The sequence below is a fragment of the Hippocampus bargibanti genome, linkage group LG20 (assembly GCF_051943395.1).
Source record: "Hippocampus bargibanti isolate YZ-2025 linkage group LG20, ASM5194339v1, whole genome shotgun sequence".
Classification (NCBI taxonomy): domain Eukaryota; kingdom Metazoa; phylum Chordata; class Actinopteri; order Syngnathiformes; family Syngnathidae; genus Hippocampus; species Hippocampus bargibanti.
In genome coordinates, this window is record NC_142753.1 from 4591094 (window position 1) to 4607838 (window position 16745).

General features: G+C 42.7%; 1 protein-coding gene across 4 annotated transcripts in view; it reads left to right on the top strand.

Moving 5' to 3' along the window:
• trappc9 (trafficking protein particle complex subunit 9) overlaps positions 1 to 16745 on the top strand; it is a 110005-nt gene that overhangs the window by 58774 nt on the left and 34486 nt on the right. For all 4 annotated transcript variants that reach the window (XM_088986900.1, XM_088986903.1, XM_088986901.1 and 1 more), the window contains 2 exons: positions 8108 to 8250; positions 13743 to 13853. In XM_088986900.1, coding sequence (XP_088843026.1) covers positions 8108 to 8250; positions 13743 to 13853 — 254 coding nt within the window. The remainder of the gene's footprint in view (positions 1 to 8107; positions 8251 to 13742; positions 13854 to 16745) is intronic.

Consider the following 16745-nt stretch of genomic DNA (forward strand, 5'->3'; position numbering starts at 1 on the left):
TTAGTACTTGAGACGTGAAACAAAATGGCGGACCTCTTTTTTTTCTGATGAAAGATGAGAATCTAAGGTTTCTAATGCTATATTGAACGTTTATGTAGTCGTAAAACTCAACATTCTGTGTGTCCCGGAATTCCAGTGACAATGACAAAAACCTGGCACTGCAGTGGACACATTGTCTGGCAGTGAATGAGTTCATGAATAACTATTTTTTAAATTTGAAGTCAAAGATGATGACTGTCATTGTGGTTGACGTACGACAATTCGAAATTTTGGTTCGGACTTAAGGAACTTGATTGGCTTTCGCGGGCCGAATAAAATGATGTAGCCGGCCAGATTTGGCCCCCGCGCCTTGACTTTAACACCTGTGCTGTCGTCCTTGCACGCTTGCATTTCTGTTTAAAAAAAATCATAAAGTAGACCTTTGTACTAAATTCTAAGGCTTTGATTATCCTTAAAAATAACACCTAATCCTTAAATCTGTTGTTCAGTGGTTGTAATGGATTTGTAATGGCTGTTTTGCATTTTAGGAGAACTAATATCCGCGCGAGCAAAACCACCCGCAATCCGATCTGAACAACCATAGGTAGGCAAAAAATACACAACCTAAATAAAAAAAAAAACTAATTCCTTCCTCATGATATTTATTGAATGCGTTGTTGAGTTCGCCTGGAAAAAAAACCAACAGATTGACACCCTCAGCAGGTTTGAGAGAAAAAAAAACAGGATGTTTTAACATTTATCCGTCGAAAAATCAATCAAGTATACCGCTGCGAGATTAGCTTGGATCCTGGTGTCGAATTTCGTTGCGAGTTACAAATACACCCACAAAAATCTGATAGAAATTACAGTGATACCTTGTTTTACGAACTTAATTGGTTCCCAGACAGAGTGTGTAAGGCGAAAAGTGTGTATCCCAAAACTTTATTTCCCATAGGAAACCATTAAAATTAGAATAATCCGTTCTCAGGTCCCCATAAAACATAATTTTCTACTTTCTAATTTTGTAAGCCTTAAAACTACACAAAATATATCTTATTTTATGTATAATAAATGTGATATGGTATTATAATTAAAGAAATAAACGGTACTGTATAATAGTCGTTTTATTTACCATTGTGATGGTCGTTGATGGAGTGGCCGGTTTCATCAGCATTAAACACTTGATGAGGAACGTAGCCTTCTTCTGTCACCATTTTGAGGAATGATCCCTTGTAACTGCTTTCTCTGTGATAATTTTACCTAGTTCCTCATCAATTGTGTTCTGTTTAGCTGGGTTGATAGCTTTTTGCATCAAGTGTACAGATGGCTTGTGCAGGTTATTTGTGGAGCCTGATTGATGGGAATTTTAACCTTGCAGTCTACACTTTGAACTATCAAAGTTGAAACAAGTCCAAATTTCACTGTTGTCTGCCTGTCTCTTTAATGTTTAAACCACTTCCCCTCACTGCTGCGTTCTTGACCAATCACGTGGCTTTAACCGAAGACTGGGGGCGGGGAATAGAGGACAAAAAAAGTGGGCTGCCATTTTCTTTTTTGGAGAACGGGCTCGTTCGCGAACGACACATCACTCATTGTGGCACTCCATGTGCATCCCGAAAAACAGTTCATATGCCGGTGATTGACATTGAGAGGGTGTAGTTGTGAGGTATTTGTTGTGTGTCATAAATTGCGTAGCGCAGTTGTGGATGCAGTTGAGTGGTAAGGCCGGGAGAAAAGAAAACGCTGCACAGGCTGTGAATGGGTTTAATGATTCTGCATTATTTATGAAAGTTTTCTGCAACGAGCATGCCCTCTGCACCATCCAGATACAAAAAAAACAAAGAAATAAAGAATAAAAAATAACGATAAAACTGAAAGACGCGAATCAAGTCCGAAAGCCTTATCGCCGCCATTCCTCAGCGTCATTATATATTCACCGTGCCACCTTGGATGTCCTTTTCCACACCAAACCGCTGACAAAACGCTTCCTTCAGAGAAAGATTTGGTATTATTTAACACAAGCGTCCCCACCGACGCCTCGGGGGCAACGCGCGGACTAAATAAACCATCCATCCTATGGTGGGGGCGAGCTCAGCGCGGCGCAATCTGTCAAACGGGGTCTATTTTTAGCCCTCGCCGTCAGGAAAAAAAGTTTAGTGCCGCTGAGCGGGCCCGCGCTTTGCTCGGAAATGGGAATTGGGACTAATTGAAAGGCGTGGTCAGCATTATTGGGGGGGGGGGGGGGGGGTGTCACGGGATCCACACCCAAGGCGGTGGGATTCCCATAAGGTACTTTATTATTACTTCTGCCGAGGGAATTTTTGTTCATTGAGCCAGGTTGTCAAAGATTATTATATAAAGTAATACATCACCTTATGTACTTTCCCAGAAAGTGCGTGTAACGCGAAAAGTTCATCTGCCAAACATTTATTTACCACAAGAAACCATTAAAAATGAAAATAATCCGTTCCCAGGTCCCCATAAAACAGAATTTTCTACAAAATAAGCCTTAAAACTACACAAAATATTCCTTTTTTAATGTATGATAAATGTGCTATTCTATTGTAATTAACGGTATAATAAAGTCGTTTTATTTACCTTTGTGATGGTCGTTGATGTAGTTGCCTCTTGATGATATCCGAGTGAAGTTGCCGTGCTTTCTCTGAGATAATACCCTCACTCACACCGTCCACCCTTAGCCACACGTAACAAAGGTCGACGTAGCATACTGGTACAGGGACGCTAAGTCACACAAACGCACACCCTGTTAGTGTTTTTCTATGATCTCCTTCTTCTGCTTGACCGTAATTTTCTTTTGTGGCGTCTTCGGCTTGACACTACCCTGTGGTGGGTTCTTTTTTAGGTCCCATAATAGCAAAGGTACTCCACTCGATAACAAACCACGTCTGCACTCAAAGGAGGGGGTGTGGAAAACTAGTCCGCCAGCCACCATGGTGCTGTCCGACCATGTGGTTTGGTGTTTATCCGCCGAAAACTATTCCGCCAGCCACCGTTGCGCTGTGTGGTTTGGTTCGTCCACTGAAAACTAGTACATACACCAATATTATATTCTCGTGAATTTAATGTTCGTTAAGGGAAAAGTTCATGAGATAAAGCGTTCGTAAGCTGAGCTATCACTGTGTATATACAGTAAAGTCTCGTTATATCGATATCGGTTATATCGATAGTACTGCTTATTACGATACTATTTCTAGGAACGCAAGGAGAAAATTTACATGCCGCAGGATCGGATATATCGATAGTCCGGTTATATCGATATTTTTTCCGACTCCCGAGAATATCGATATAACGAGACTTTACTGTATATTTTGTGTAGATGTTTTGCTCTCACAAAGCACCGTTGGCGACACCCGTGACGTCATTCACGGAAGCCGTATTAGCTCTCATTGTCGTTGTTTGACAACATCGTTATTATAAACCTCCATTTCATGATTCCACTTGATGATAATTGCGGTTTATTAATCACTCCAGTGCGTTTTCCTTTGACTACACATGCCACGTGGTGGTCTGGAGGAGTTTCCACTTTTACTTGGAACGTCAAATTAAACCTTTTGGAGGGGTTGCTCGCGTCTGAATGAATTCTTTAAAGTGGTGCCGGTGACTTCCCCCGGTGAGTCAGCAACGCTGTTAGCTCGCTTCGTCATTCATACACGCATTGGCGGAGAGTCGGTGTGGCGTTTTCCATCAAATTCATAGAGCGGCGGGTGGGGGTGTGGGGGGTGATTTTCATCCCGGCAATATGAGATTTCCAGTTGGAGTGTTTTTGTTTCTGGTCATCTAGTTTGTTTGTTTTTTTAGTTTTTTTTCATAACACTTGCACCTGTAGGAAGCTAATATCTTGTTTTATGTGGTGGAGTAGCCCCCCTTGTGTGCCATGCGTCTCGTTCATTGCACCCGACGGCTCTCGCGGACCCTTTTGTTGCGTCACACACATTCTGCTTTCTTAAATCTGGTCCTTGTTGTCTGATTATCGGCTCTGTTGTAAATCTTTGCCGTTTCCTACCATGTTTACTTTTCTTTGTCTTGAATTCCCCCTTTCGCTTTGTGATATTTTTGTCGTTTTATTGCTTTGCCGGACGTTTCTGAAACGAGACGGGGTGACACACTGTTAAACCCATTACCAGATGAAGTATGGGTATTTTTTTTTTTTGGGGGGGGGGTGTCCAATCATAATTTGTTCGTTTTCTGGTGACTGTTTAACTGTTTTCTCTTTATGTTTAAAAATGTGTCCAAATTTGAATCAGACGTTACAATTCTGTAGCTGCTTATGCTAAACATCCGCAACGGGCGCCCACCGTGTTTTGCAGCCCGAAGCTTTTTTTTTTCTTTCACACACACACACACACACACACACACACACACACACACACACACACACACACACACACACACACACACACACACACACACACACACACACGCACACACACACGAAGGGGAGACGACAGAGGTTGAAACAAAAAAAAAGTGAAAAGGTGAGAACATGGATAGAAAACAGTGAAATTTGGACTCGTTTCAACTTTATTGATGGTTCAAACGCAGTGTAGACTGCAAGGTTAAAATATCCCATCAATCAGGCTCCACAAATAACCCACACAAGTCATCTGTATAATTTGAAGAGAACCTACAAGCAAGGGAACCAGCTATTAATTAATTTCCAGTGTGTCAGCCTGCATCTGTTGCTGTTGCAATATCACAACTTCTTAGATGGACAACTCAGAGCTCCTTGAGACACTTTATGCAAAAAGCTATCCATTCCATCAAGCCATCAACGACCATCAAAAAGGCAAATAAAATGACTTTATTATACCGTACAGTTTATTTCTTTAATTACAATACCATAGCACATTTATTATACATAAAATAAGGTATATTTTGTGTAGTTTTACGGCTTATTTAGTTGAAAATTGTTTTCTGGGGACCTGGGAACAGTTTATTCTCATTTTAATGGTGTCCTATGGGAAATTAATGTTTGGAATACACACTTTTCGCCTTACGCACACCTTCTGGGAACCAATTAAGTTCGTAAGTCAAGGTATCACTGTACTGCATTAAGTTGGTAAAGAACTCCTTGGCTATCGAGGGCTGGGAAATTTCGACTCCATTACACCGTCTAATGCTCGTAAAAAAAATACAAATAAAAAAAACCCGCCAAGTAGAGCCACGGTCGGTGCAGGTGTAAGTTTGAAAGAGCGATCGCTTGCTAAATTGGCCGTCAAAAATAAAAGGCGAGCTTGATCTTTGCTGGCGGGGGCTGCCGTACATCACCGGCATCCATAAATACCGCTGACATCTCGGGGACCCGTCTGATTTAAGGATTGGGTTGGGAGGGGGCGCTGCCGCCAAAAATGACAAGTGTGCCGTGGATTCAAGGAGGCCGCACTCAGCATTGGTGGGACAAAAACCATCTCGCCGGAATCAAGTGTAGCGGGCCAAATGGAAAAGGACATTTGGTTTTGGAGGAGCATGTGCCGCCATGCTTATCTCGGCGCCGTTTTAGATTCCCTCATTAACGCGCCAGCCGATGGTGATAACCACTTGCCGTCGACGGCCTTTGTTTTCCTCACGTCGATAAGGAACGAGCGTCCTTATCTTAATGCAAAACGGCCAAATGACAATTGGTCCAAAGACTCTATTAGTCTATCAATCCCCGCCTTATTCATTTATTCATGTATTTTATGGCTTGAGTAGCCTGCGATGAGACAAAAGGGCAGAGCACCAATGCGTATGGTGGCGGCTTGGAATTGAAGCGGATTTACGTGGGACAGGAGGAGATGTGAGACAATCTCTTTTTGTCAATGGATGCGCCTACAGCTTTGGGGTTGCTTTCAACATTTAGCGATGAGAAGGTTTCTTCAGCCGTCATCTGTACAAAGTGAAGGTTTCGGACGTAAGTACAGTACAGATGACGGCTGAAGAAACCTTCTCATCGATGGACCACTCCTGTACGACTGAGAGCTTACACAGACGTGTTTCAACATTTAGCTTTAGCAGACATGCTCATTTCACTGTGACATATCTGATCCAGTGGTGAAAAGGACGCTTTGATCCTCGCCTCTTTCATCTGGAACTACTTCATACGGCAAAGAGGGTGCAGGAAGTGCTTACAATTTAATTTACCGTATTTTCCGCACTGTAGGGTGCACCTCCAATGAATTACATGTTTAAAAATTTTCCATATATAAAACGGATGGGATTATAAGGAGCACCTTCAATGAATGACATATTTTTCCATATCGTAGCTTTTGAAAAAGATTGAAGGCGTTTAGGTGCGCCTTATAGTGCAGAAAATACTGTAATTTATTTGTTATTGTTTTTTGTTGTTTAAAATTCAAGATGGCGCCGCAAGAGTGGCTGCCTTTACAGCAGCTCCTGTATTTTGTTTTTCTACATCTTCCTCTTCCTTTCATCACGTTGTTGCTGTGAAATGTAAATTTCTCCACTGCGAGACAAAGGCAAATCCAATCCACCCCCCCCCCCTCCACCCCCTGCCTTCTTTCAAGTGAAGATCGTGTCTCTAAATGTCCATCAAGTAAGGCGCAAACCCCGCTTAGGATGCATCTGCTCAGTCACAGGGAAAAGCAGCCCTGAGGAGATTTTGAGTCATGTGGCGGTTTTGGGCCCCCCGGTGGAAACCTTGAACGATGACTTGAGGGAATTCCGAGGCAATCTGGAGTACCGGCGAGACCGCATCTCGTGGGTACGCCGGGTGTCAATCTGCGAAGCAATCGTCTCCGCCGCCACCACGGGGTGTCTCGCTCCCTTGCTTGCTTGTTTGAAGGACAACAATATGAAGTGAAGTTGAGGAGAAAACATCCGCCAGATTACCTGCTTTAAAGGCATTCATTTGACATTCATCTCTGAAAAAAAGACGTCCATTGCCTGCTTTCACTTCTGCCTGACAGTTTTATGACTTGCAAGTATACTTTTAGTCAGAACAATATAGTGCCTACACTCCCCTGCAATAATATTCGAACACTGAAGCCAATTCCTTTCATGGATGCTTAAAGGACAACCGACACCTTCGGACAAGTTGTGTCCATAATTTGTAGAATGACTTCAAATGACTTCTACTGAGCGCATTTTACAAAGATTTCACCGCATATTGCTATATTTTACGTTTTAAGACTTGCGCTGAATATTCAGGAAGTCTTGTTTTCGAGTTGATGACGATGCCCTAAGTCAGGGGTGTCAAAGTCATTTTTTGCCGCGGGCCACATTGTAGTTATGGTTTCCTCTCAAGGGCCGTTATGAATTTGGGGAACCCATTAGAATGTTTAAATCCCTTCAAATATTACATATAGAGCACACAGCAAATTAATGAATAACTCTTTTTCAAATCTGAAGTCAAGAATAATGACTTTTATTGTGGTTGACATCCAAAAATATGAAATTTTGGCTCAGATTTTAGCAATCATCATGGAATTTAACAAGTTTGATTTGCTTTCGCGGGCCGAAAAAAATTATGTGGAGGGCCGGATTTGGCCCGCGGGCCTTGACTTTGACACCAGTGCCCGAAGTGATGTCACGGAGGGAACACCTGTGACCGAGAAAGTGAAACACAATGCATTTTCGGTCCTTTTTTTCATCTGAAAACACTGTTGATCACGAAATTAGAAGGAAAACTACACAAATAACGCGATGGTGAATCGTTGTGTCTCGCAGCCAATTGCGGTAACACGCATAAAGAAGGTGTAAGTAAACACAAATTCCTAGCGGACAAATCAGCCCATTTCCAACGGAGCTTGTGCGCCATCTTGTGCATTTTCTGGGCGCTACATTGGAGTCCTGACGGCTCGAATTGATACGGAAGGACTTCTTTAATCGATTGCAAACATTTATTTGAATCATATTCATAACTTGATGAGTAACAAGCAAGCATCTTCTCCTGGTGTCGTATTGAAACCCTATTATTCTATGAAATATTTGCAATCCAACCCGAATTCTCCGCCACTGTGCAAATGGTGTCAAAACGTGGTTCTTAAAAGTAATTTATTGTCAACATTTCAACGACAGATTTGAATCTGCCTGCCTGGCATTTTTGCGGGTGTTTTTCTTTTTTTTTTTTTGCGTGCCACATTTGAGAGTTTGGTGTTTTTATTTTCAGACTTTAGAGGCAGTCCTCAGTTTCAAGTACTCCGGGGGAGCTGGCAAAGTGGAGGGCTACTACAGGGAGCTTTCTGTCGGAGTCCACGTCGATGTCGAGCCGTCCGTGTTCTTCACCAGAGTTAGCACCCTACCCGCTACCAGGTAACCACGAAAACTCTTGTTCAACCTATTGCACACCCACAAGAAAAAATCACCAAGAACCCGCATAAAAATGAAATCGACTCTTATCTCTTGTTCAACCCACCAGTCTCATATTTCATATTTCTCCTCGAATGCATACACATTCCACGTGGCTTGGCTTTTCAGCCCCCTCCCCTTCCCGCCTCCAACCGACAGCAGCGTGCAGCGTAATGGCCGCTTGAGATGAACCATTAGCCGTAATAATACCCGCAGCGCACGCCATCCATCTCGGGGGGGGGGGGGGGGGGGGGGGGGGGACTGCGCCGTGGGGTATGTCATCCGCCTGTATCACCCCTCCCCCGCCAACCTTTCTACGGAGGTATCTCGCTAATAACTTGAAGCACAAAATATTGGAAACGTGTCAAAATGAAAAGTCTTTAAATCCACGCGAGGTTCCCTCCAGCCAGTGGTGGACGTTAAATTTACGCCGTCCGATCGCGCCGTCGCTGGCAGATGAGTCGAACGTCAAATCCAGGAAAGGTGCCGTTATTGTGCAAAACAAAATATTTCTTACTTTGAATAAACAATTGTACATTATGTTGGCTTAACTCATTCAATGCCAGACGATGTGCAAAAATGTGTCCACTCCAGTGCCAGGGTTTTTGTCATTATCACTCGAATTCCAAGCCTTAAAGAATATTGAGTTTGAGGTGACATTTAGACTTGAAGACTTTACCAAAGTGGGCGACTATCTTTTTTTTTTACTTTATTGTATTTTTTTTGTATTGCTATCTGGCACACAACTCAGTTCACAGTTCTCAGAAATAGCAAGCGATGACTCTTTTGTATTTTAATTGGAGGCCTCCCTACAGCAGGATCTATCTAGCATTTAAAAAATGTGATTTTTTTTTAACTCATTCACTACCATATGAATAAACATAAAAAATCAAAATATTAAATATTAACTCATTCACTGCCAGACGATGTGCAAAAATGTGTACCAGGTTTCTTGTCATTTTCACTCAAATTGTAGGACCCACAAAATATTGAGTTTTAGGACTACATCAACATTCAATGCAGCATAAGAAACCTTCGACCAGTCATTATTAATCCATCATAAGTCATTTTTTGCCGCGGGCCACATTGTAGTTATGGTTTCCTCTCGAGGGCCGTTATGAATTTGGGGAAGACATTAGAATGTTTAATCCCCTCCACATATTACATATAGAGCGCACAACAAATTAATAAATAATGAGTTTTCAAATCTGAAGTCAAGAATAATGACTGTTATTGTGATTTACATCCAAAAATACGAAATTTTGGTTCGGATTTTAGCAAGCACCATGGAATTTCACGTTTGAGTTGCTTCCGCGGGCCGAAAAAAATGATGTGCGGGCCGGATTTGGCCCCCGGGCCTTGACTTTTAAACTTGTGCATTAGACTCTTATCTCATCAGAAAAAAAGAGTTAATTCCTAAGTTACATGGGTATGGAGTTATATGAGCTTGAAATGGGGGCGGCTGTTCAAATTACAATGCAATACACACATCTTGGTTTATATAGCGCTTTAACAACAGTTGAAGCTGGAACAAAGCTATGATGTCTTTCAACATGTAGCTTATTCCATTTATGACTTTTCTTTTATCTTTTCGTCACATTTCGCACCCCCTTTTTTCTCATTGCCCCCCCCCCACCTCCTCCACACCCACGTTTACCTTTCCTTTCAGTCTTCCACCACTTTCATCTCCCTCTCTCCTCCATCACGTCACCTTTCCTCCCTCCCCCTCCATTCCTTCACTACTTTTGAACTCTTTTTGACTTTCATCACAACTCGTCGTACCACCTCTCTCGTACCTTGTAAAAGCCAAAATGCCCCCCCCAAAAAAAAGCCATTATGATGTTTTAGTCCCCACGCCCACCCGATAGTTTCATCTCAGCCTGTATTATTTTCTCGATGATCAGCTTTGTCTCCCCAAAAGCACTTCAGATTTGTGTTGCTCCCTTTGCACACTCCGCACTTTTGCACGTCTTTATTTTATGCTGACGCTCTCTCTTTTTGGTACTCTCAATTTGTCTCACCTTTTCTCACGTCATCATTTAGTCAGCACATCAGACGCTTTGTTCCCGCGGAATCGTTTTTTCTTTTTTTTGTATACATCAAAACATGCGTCCATGAATTCCATTTCGCTGCTCGCGTATCATTTCCACATGGGTTTCTCCAGCGCTGCTGCAGGCCTCCCATTTTTGACCTTTCCCTGTGCTGAAAGTGACACCATTTTATTTATTTTTTACCTCCGACCCGCTATTTGGGGGAGGGGGGGTTATCGGGCGGCTTTGGCTGTATAAAAGGTGTCAGATGTGTTCAACGAAGTGGCAGTGAAGCGACGTGTGTGAAATACGCAGTGATCCATACTTAGAGGTGGACATGTTAAAAAAAAAAAAAATCCGTAACCACCGTTCCCCGAGAACTGTGCGTGGGCGTTGAGGAAATAGTTGTCCTAACGTTTATTATTATTTGCTTACCACAAACTATGAATCTTCTATTGATGCCAGTGACGTACAGTGGCAAGGCGCGGTTATGCCTCTTCAGCCTGCTGCCATCGGTTAGACAAGGAGGAGACTCAAGGACAGTTTCTGCCACCAGGCAGTCAGGAGACTCAACTCCCTCCCAGCCCTGCCCCCCCTGCACCTTCCCACTGCCACACTCACCGAACCCGAGTACAAGTTACATGCTGTACTATCATCCTGAATTCTATTTTTTTCTTTTTTTTATGCAAGACCTCACTTCAACCTTTTTTTGTTTGTTTTTGCATTACTACACTGCGTCACTTTACATACGACACCACGTCACTTTACATTCGGCACTACCTCACTTTACATATGACACTACCTCACTTTACATACGACACTACGTCACTTTACATACGACACTACCTCACTTTACATACGACACTACGTCACTTTACATACGACACTACCTCACTTTACATTCACAAATTACTATTGTATTGTATTGTATTGTCTGTTGTCAATTGTCTGTCTTTTTTAGCCACATTATAAGTGCCTTGCACGCTGGGTCCGAGAGAACAGTAATTTTTATTTGACAATAAAGCTGACTTTGACTTTGATGAGGCACATTCACAAACAAATTCTTTTATACTTTTCTACGATTTTGATGGGGGGGGGGATTTTGATGCTTTCCCTGCAGCTGAGTGGCAACCTCAGCATTTCCAGACTCCAGCGGAGGTCCTTGAATCATTAATCAATCTTTTTTGTCTTTAGTGATCCACCTACTATCTCACAGCACACTCAATTTTACATTTTCCCCTTTTTTTTTAGATTTATGATCTGACTTCAGCTCTGACTATTTACAGAAACGGTGGCGATCGAATGGTTGCCGCTCGATTCGGAGACTTTCCCCCCCCCCCGAGTCTTTCCCACATCAGCAATATGTGAAGCTCTTCCCCCACTCTGCTTAATTTGATGGCAGAAATCTGTGAAATAGACAGTGGCATTCATTAACTTTCTTCTTCTTCTCACCCTTTGACACGCTTGCCGCTTTACCTGAAAATAATCACGAGGAAAGGTCGTCCTGAGCCGTGGCCGGTGTTCTTGAAATATCATTTTCCCTTCACGTATAGAAACTCGGGCATGTATCTCAAACTTTTCATGCACATGCGCCTTCCCGACCGCTTCATTGATATCCCGCCAAAGTACGCGGCCGATCAATATTTTATGGATATCCAAATGGAAGACCCAATTGGCAGTTTTGAATCATTTATCCGCTGCAAATCGATGGTCGCTCAGATGAATGCTTAACAAGGCGTAGCTGCGCCAAGGGTTCACAAATAGAGCCGCCGCTTCGACCGTCGTTGTCTGCCGTTATTTTAGGCTGGCGCGATTCCTCACCCGACAACCGGAAATCCACATTGTCTGCTGTTTCTATCCCCGTCATGATCCGCGCCGGACAGTGCAAGAGCAATGAGTCTCTGTTTCTTTATCGGGTGGCTGTGATTGATTGCCCGGGTTTACTGGCCGAGCTTATAAATCACTGGCTCGCCCCCACGCCGCCGCCTGTTAATCACATCCGCCAGCCAAGACAACAAGACAATTAAAGAAACATAGGTAGGCTTAAAATATATGCTCTTTTAATTGCCACCGCAGTTTATTAGCAATTTAGACCGACGCACTGTAATCCCACATTAACCCTGCAATTGAAGGCAACGGAAACCAACTGGGAATGACTTGAGCTGTTTGCCCGGGAGGCAAAGCGAGCGAGGTGATGTTTAATTTACTAAATTAACAGCAGCTCCTGTATTTTGTTGTTGCTGCTGTGCAGTGTAAATTTCTGTACAGTGTAAATGTATCCACTGTGAGACAAATAAAGGCCCATCTAATATAATCCAATATAAATATAATAATAAATCAGATAAAATTGCAAATTTCCCCATTGCGGGACTCTTAAAGGATTTCTGATTCTGAAAAACAATTATTAAAATATAATAATAATAATAATAACAATAATAATAATAATAATACGAGTATTAGTACTAATAATAATACTAATAATACTAATAATCCATTTCATTTCTAAGCGCCTTTCCAAACTCTCAAGGACACTTTACAATCACCAGATTTTTTGTGTGCAGGTGAGCAGCGGCAGCCATTCGCGCCAGCGTTCACTGTAATTATATTATCCATCCATCATCCACCCAACTATCCACCTATCAAATCATTCTCCCATCCATCCTTCCATCCATCAATCAACCATGCACTCACCCATCCATCATTTGCCCATCCAACCACCCGACCCCATCCATCCATCCATCCATCCATCCATCCATCCATCCATCCATCCATCCATCCATCCATCCATCCATCCATGCGTCCATCATCCACCCATCAAACCATCCATGCGTCCTTCCATCATCCATCCGTCCACCCTCCCGCCCACCTGCCCATACATCTATACAGTCCATCTACATCTATACATTTTTACAGCTAAACTATTGAGACTATATTATCAAGTTATCTCGGAGAGCCCAAAACAGCAAAAAATTGTGAGTCTTATCTGTTTCTATTGCAAAAGCTAATTTCCCTTTCATCCGTCATTACCAGGAGGGGAAATATCCACTAAGCTTAAAAGCCAGCATGCCTGGCTCTAGTTTGAAGAATGATCTGCTCCGCCCTGGCAGGAACGTTCTCATGAAAGCGCGGCCATCTTTTTCATGTCCTGACAAGGATTGATAGACACTCCATGACTGCTGTACTTGAGTCAGTGGATTTGATGTTTTGATGTTTCCGTGATGCACATGTGTTTCTCAATAAAACCAATTTAGATTTGGCCTATGAGTGCGTTTTAAATGCACTTTCTTCACAATTTTTTTTGAAGAAAGTAGTTGCAAATAACTCACGGATTAGTGTGAACACGCCATACTTTGTCAAATGTATTTGCGGACAACGTACACAGTCATGTGATTGGCTTAACGTTAACGTGTCATTTCTTTGCTACAGCACCCGCCAGTGCCATCTCCTCCTGGATATTTTCAACCCAACGGAACACGAGCTCACCGTCAGTGCCAAGAACAACCAGGACCTTGTTCTACATGCCAGCGAGTGCCAACGGTAAGAAGACTCCAAATTCGCTGCCATTCCGGAATGTGTCGTTTTTTTTTTTTTTTTTTTGCTGGGCGGGGTGACGATAACGCGCTGGTCAGACCTCTGGCAATGGTTTTCCCTTCTACGAGGGGGCAGAATTTGCTTTTTGTCCATGTTATCGCTTTGTTCCAGCTTCAGCTGTTGTTAAAGCGCTATATAAATCAATATGTAGGTATTGTACTTTTTACAGCCGCCTCCATTTCAAGCTCGGATAACTCCAGACTCATACAACTTAGGAATTAACTCTTTTTTCTGATGAAAGAAAAGAATTTCTTAGGTTTCTTACACTGAATTGAATGTTTATGGAGTCCTAAAACTCAATATTCTGCGGGTTCTGCAATTTGAGTGAAAATTACAAAAACCCTGCACATCGTCTGGCAGTGAAGGAGTTAAAAAATGATGACCAGGCTAACACAAAACCTGGAAGGCAGGTCTGGTGGAATGTTTTTGTGGTTTCTGAAGAATATAGTCAATACGAACCTTTTGCGTCTTGTTCTGAGTCATTTTTAGACACTTATCGAAAGTCTGTATGTAATGGTCGGCGTGTATTTCTTGTTTTTGCTAACGTCTTCACGTCACGTTTGACCGGCCGTTCACACAAAAATATCTCAGTGTCTGTAAATGACATGGGCGGGCCGGTAGTCGAGTGGCTAGCACACCGGCTTCACAGTGCAGAGGTAGCCGATTCGCATCCCGGTCCGGCCTCCCTGTGTGGAGTATGCATGTTCTCCCCGGGCTCGCGTAGGTTTTCTCCGGTTTCCTCCCACACTCCAAAAACATGCATGGCAGGCAGATTGACCACTCCAAATTGACCCTATGTGTGAGAGCGACTATTGTACGTCTTTGTGTGCCCTGCGATTGGCTGGCAACCAATTCAGGGTGTCCCCCGCCTCGTGCCCGAAGACAGCTGCGATAGTCTCCAGCATCCCCCGCGACCCTAATGAGAAATAAGCGGTACGGAAAATGGATGGATGTAAATGACATCAACACCCCCCCCCCCTCCCTTCGCCACAACCTTGTCCCCCCGCACGGGTGAGTGGCAAATTATGATTACTGTCAGTATTTTGTCTCCGGTGCGCCCCGCGAACGCAACGGACGCAGGCGCGGTCACTCATAAGCCTCTTCCCACAGGGGTGGAATGTTTTTGTATTGGGGGGCGGTTGAAGGGAGAAATTACTCGGTGACGATAGAAAGGGGACGGTCAGCGTTCTATCAAGGGAAAAGAATAACTACTTGAAGTGATAGAAGGAAACGCAATCAACCATGCTGATATGGACACCGATTCACGCCGGCCAAAAAAAATGTCCTCGCGCTCTGCATACGAATCCGTCGACTCGCAGCTCTCCCATCTGTTGAGCCACGCGTCCTTTTGGCGTCCTTCCCGCCACACGTCAGGCCGCAGTGTCGTTTTGATATTTGGCTCCTTGCTCGTGATGAATGAGATGTCAAGCTCAAGATGTTTGTCGGAGTATCCCGGATGCGTGAAGGTACACTTTTCGAGCCCGACAAGCCGGAATAATGATTCTGTCAATCATACACTACGCTTAATTGTTTTAACAGCAAGAGCGAAGCGCTTAATATCCATCTTAGTGCTTAAAAAAAGAATATAAAAAAACTCACACAGTATGTCTTCCGCAACTCAGAATGGGACTTTTAGCTTCCATACTTGGTAAGGTCATGGCATTGCCTGGTACTGTTCCGGTGTGATTTTGCACCGGTGAACCAAGCAAGGCCCATAAAGACATGGATGAGAGAGTTTTTGTGTGGATGAACTTAACTGGCCTGTGTAGAATCTTGACCGCAACCGTTTGGGCAGGGGGGGTGGGGAGGGGGGGTATTCAAGCAGAGACTGACAGGTTGTATAACCTGTAAACCATCTCGTCCAATATCTCATCCTAGAACGTGGTTCCGGCACAAAAGTCAAAATTCTCCTATTTCTTCTGCACATTTTTTGAATACAGTAAAAAAACATTGAACTTAAACAATGTTAACTCGTTTTTTAAATAATACACTCAAACCAATGCACAAAATATTTTATCTTCCGGGATAAAAAATGATCGGCGACCTCGCGCCCCCTTACACGCAAACACTTGTATTCTTTTTTTTGTTTTTGCTTGTAGCCTCGACGCATCGCACATGCGGCCACACCTCGGCGGCGCACGGGCTTCTTTTTTTTTTCTCAAATAAAGCTTGTTTCCATGGTGACCACCTTCACTCCTTGTAGTTGAGAGGCACATAATGTATTTGCAGTCACTTATCCCGTCCGTCTTCAGTAAGTCCCAGTTGGACATGAATACTATCTTATTCCAACACCCCTCCGCCGTACCCCCTCCCCCTCCCCCGACCCCCCACCACCTGCTCCTGCAAGGATATTTGCTTTGTGCATTTTGTCTGCTCACATGCATTCAAATTGATGAAGAGCTCGTGACATGCACAATATGCTGTGTCGTGTCCCAAAATAAATAATAGATAAATACAGAGATAAATAAATAGAATAATAGATAAATACATAGAAAAATACATATATGAATATAGAGATAAGTAAATAGAATAATAGATAAATGAATCGATAAATACATAAAAAAGTACAGATATAAACACATTGAAAAATACATATATAAATACAGAGATAAACGAATAGATAAATAAATTGATAAATAGATACATACATGGATAAACACATAGATTAATACATAGATAAATAAATCGATAATTAGATGAATACATAGATAAACATATAAATACAGAGATAAATGCAGAGATAAATAAATACATCAATAAATAATCAAATACATAGATAAATACAGAGATAAATACAGGGACAAATACAGAGATAAATATAGAGATAAATACTGAGAT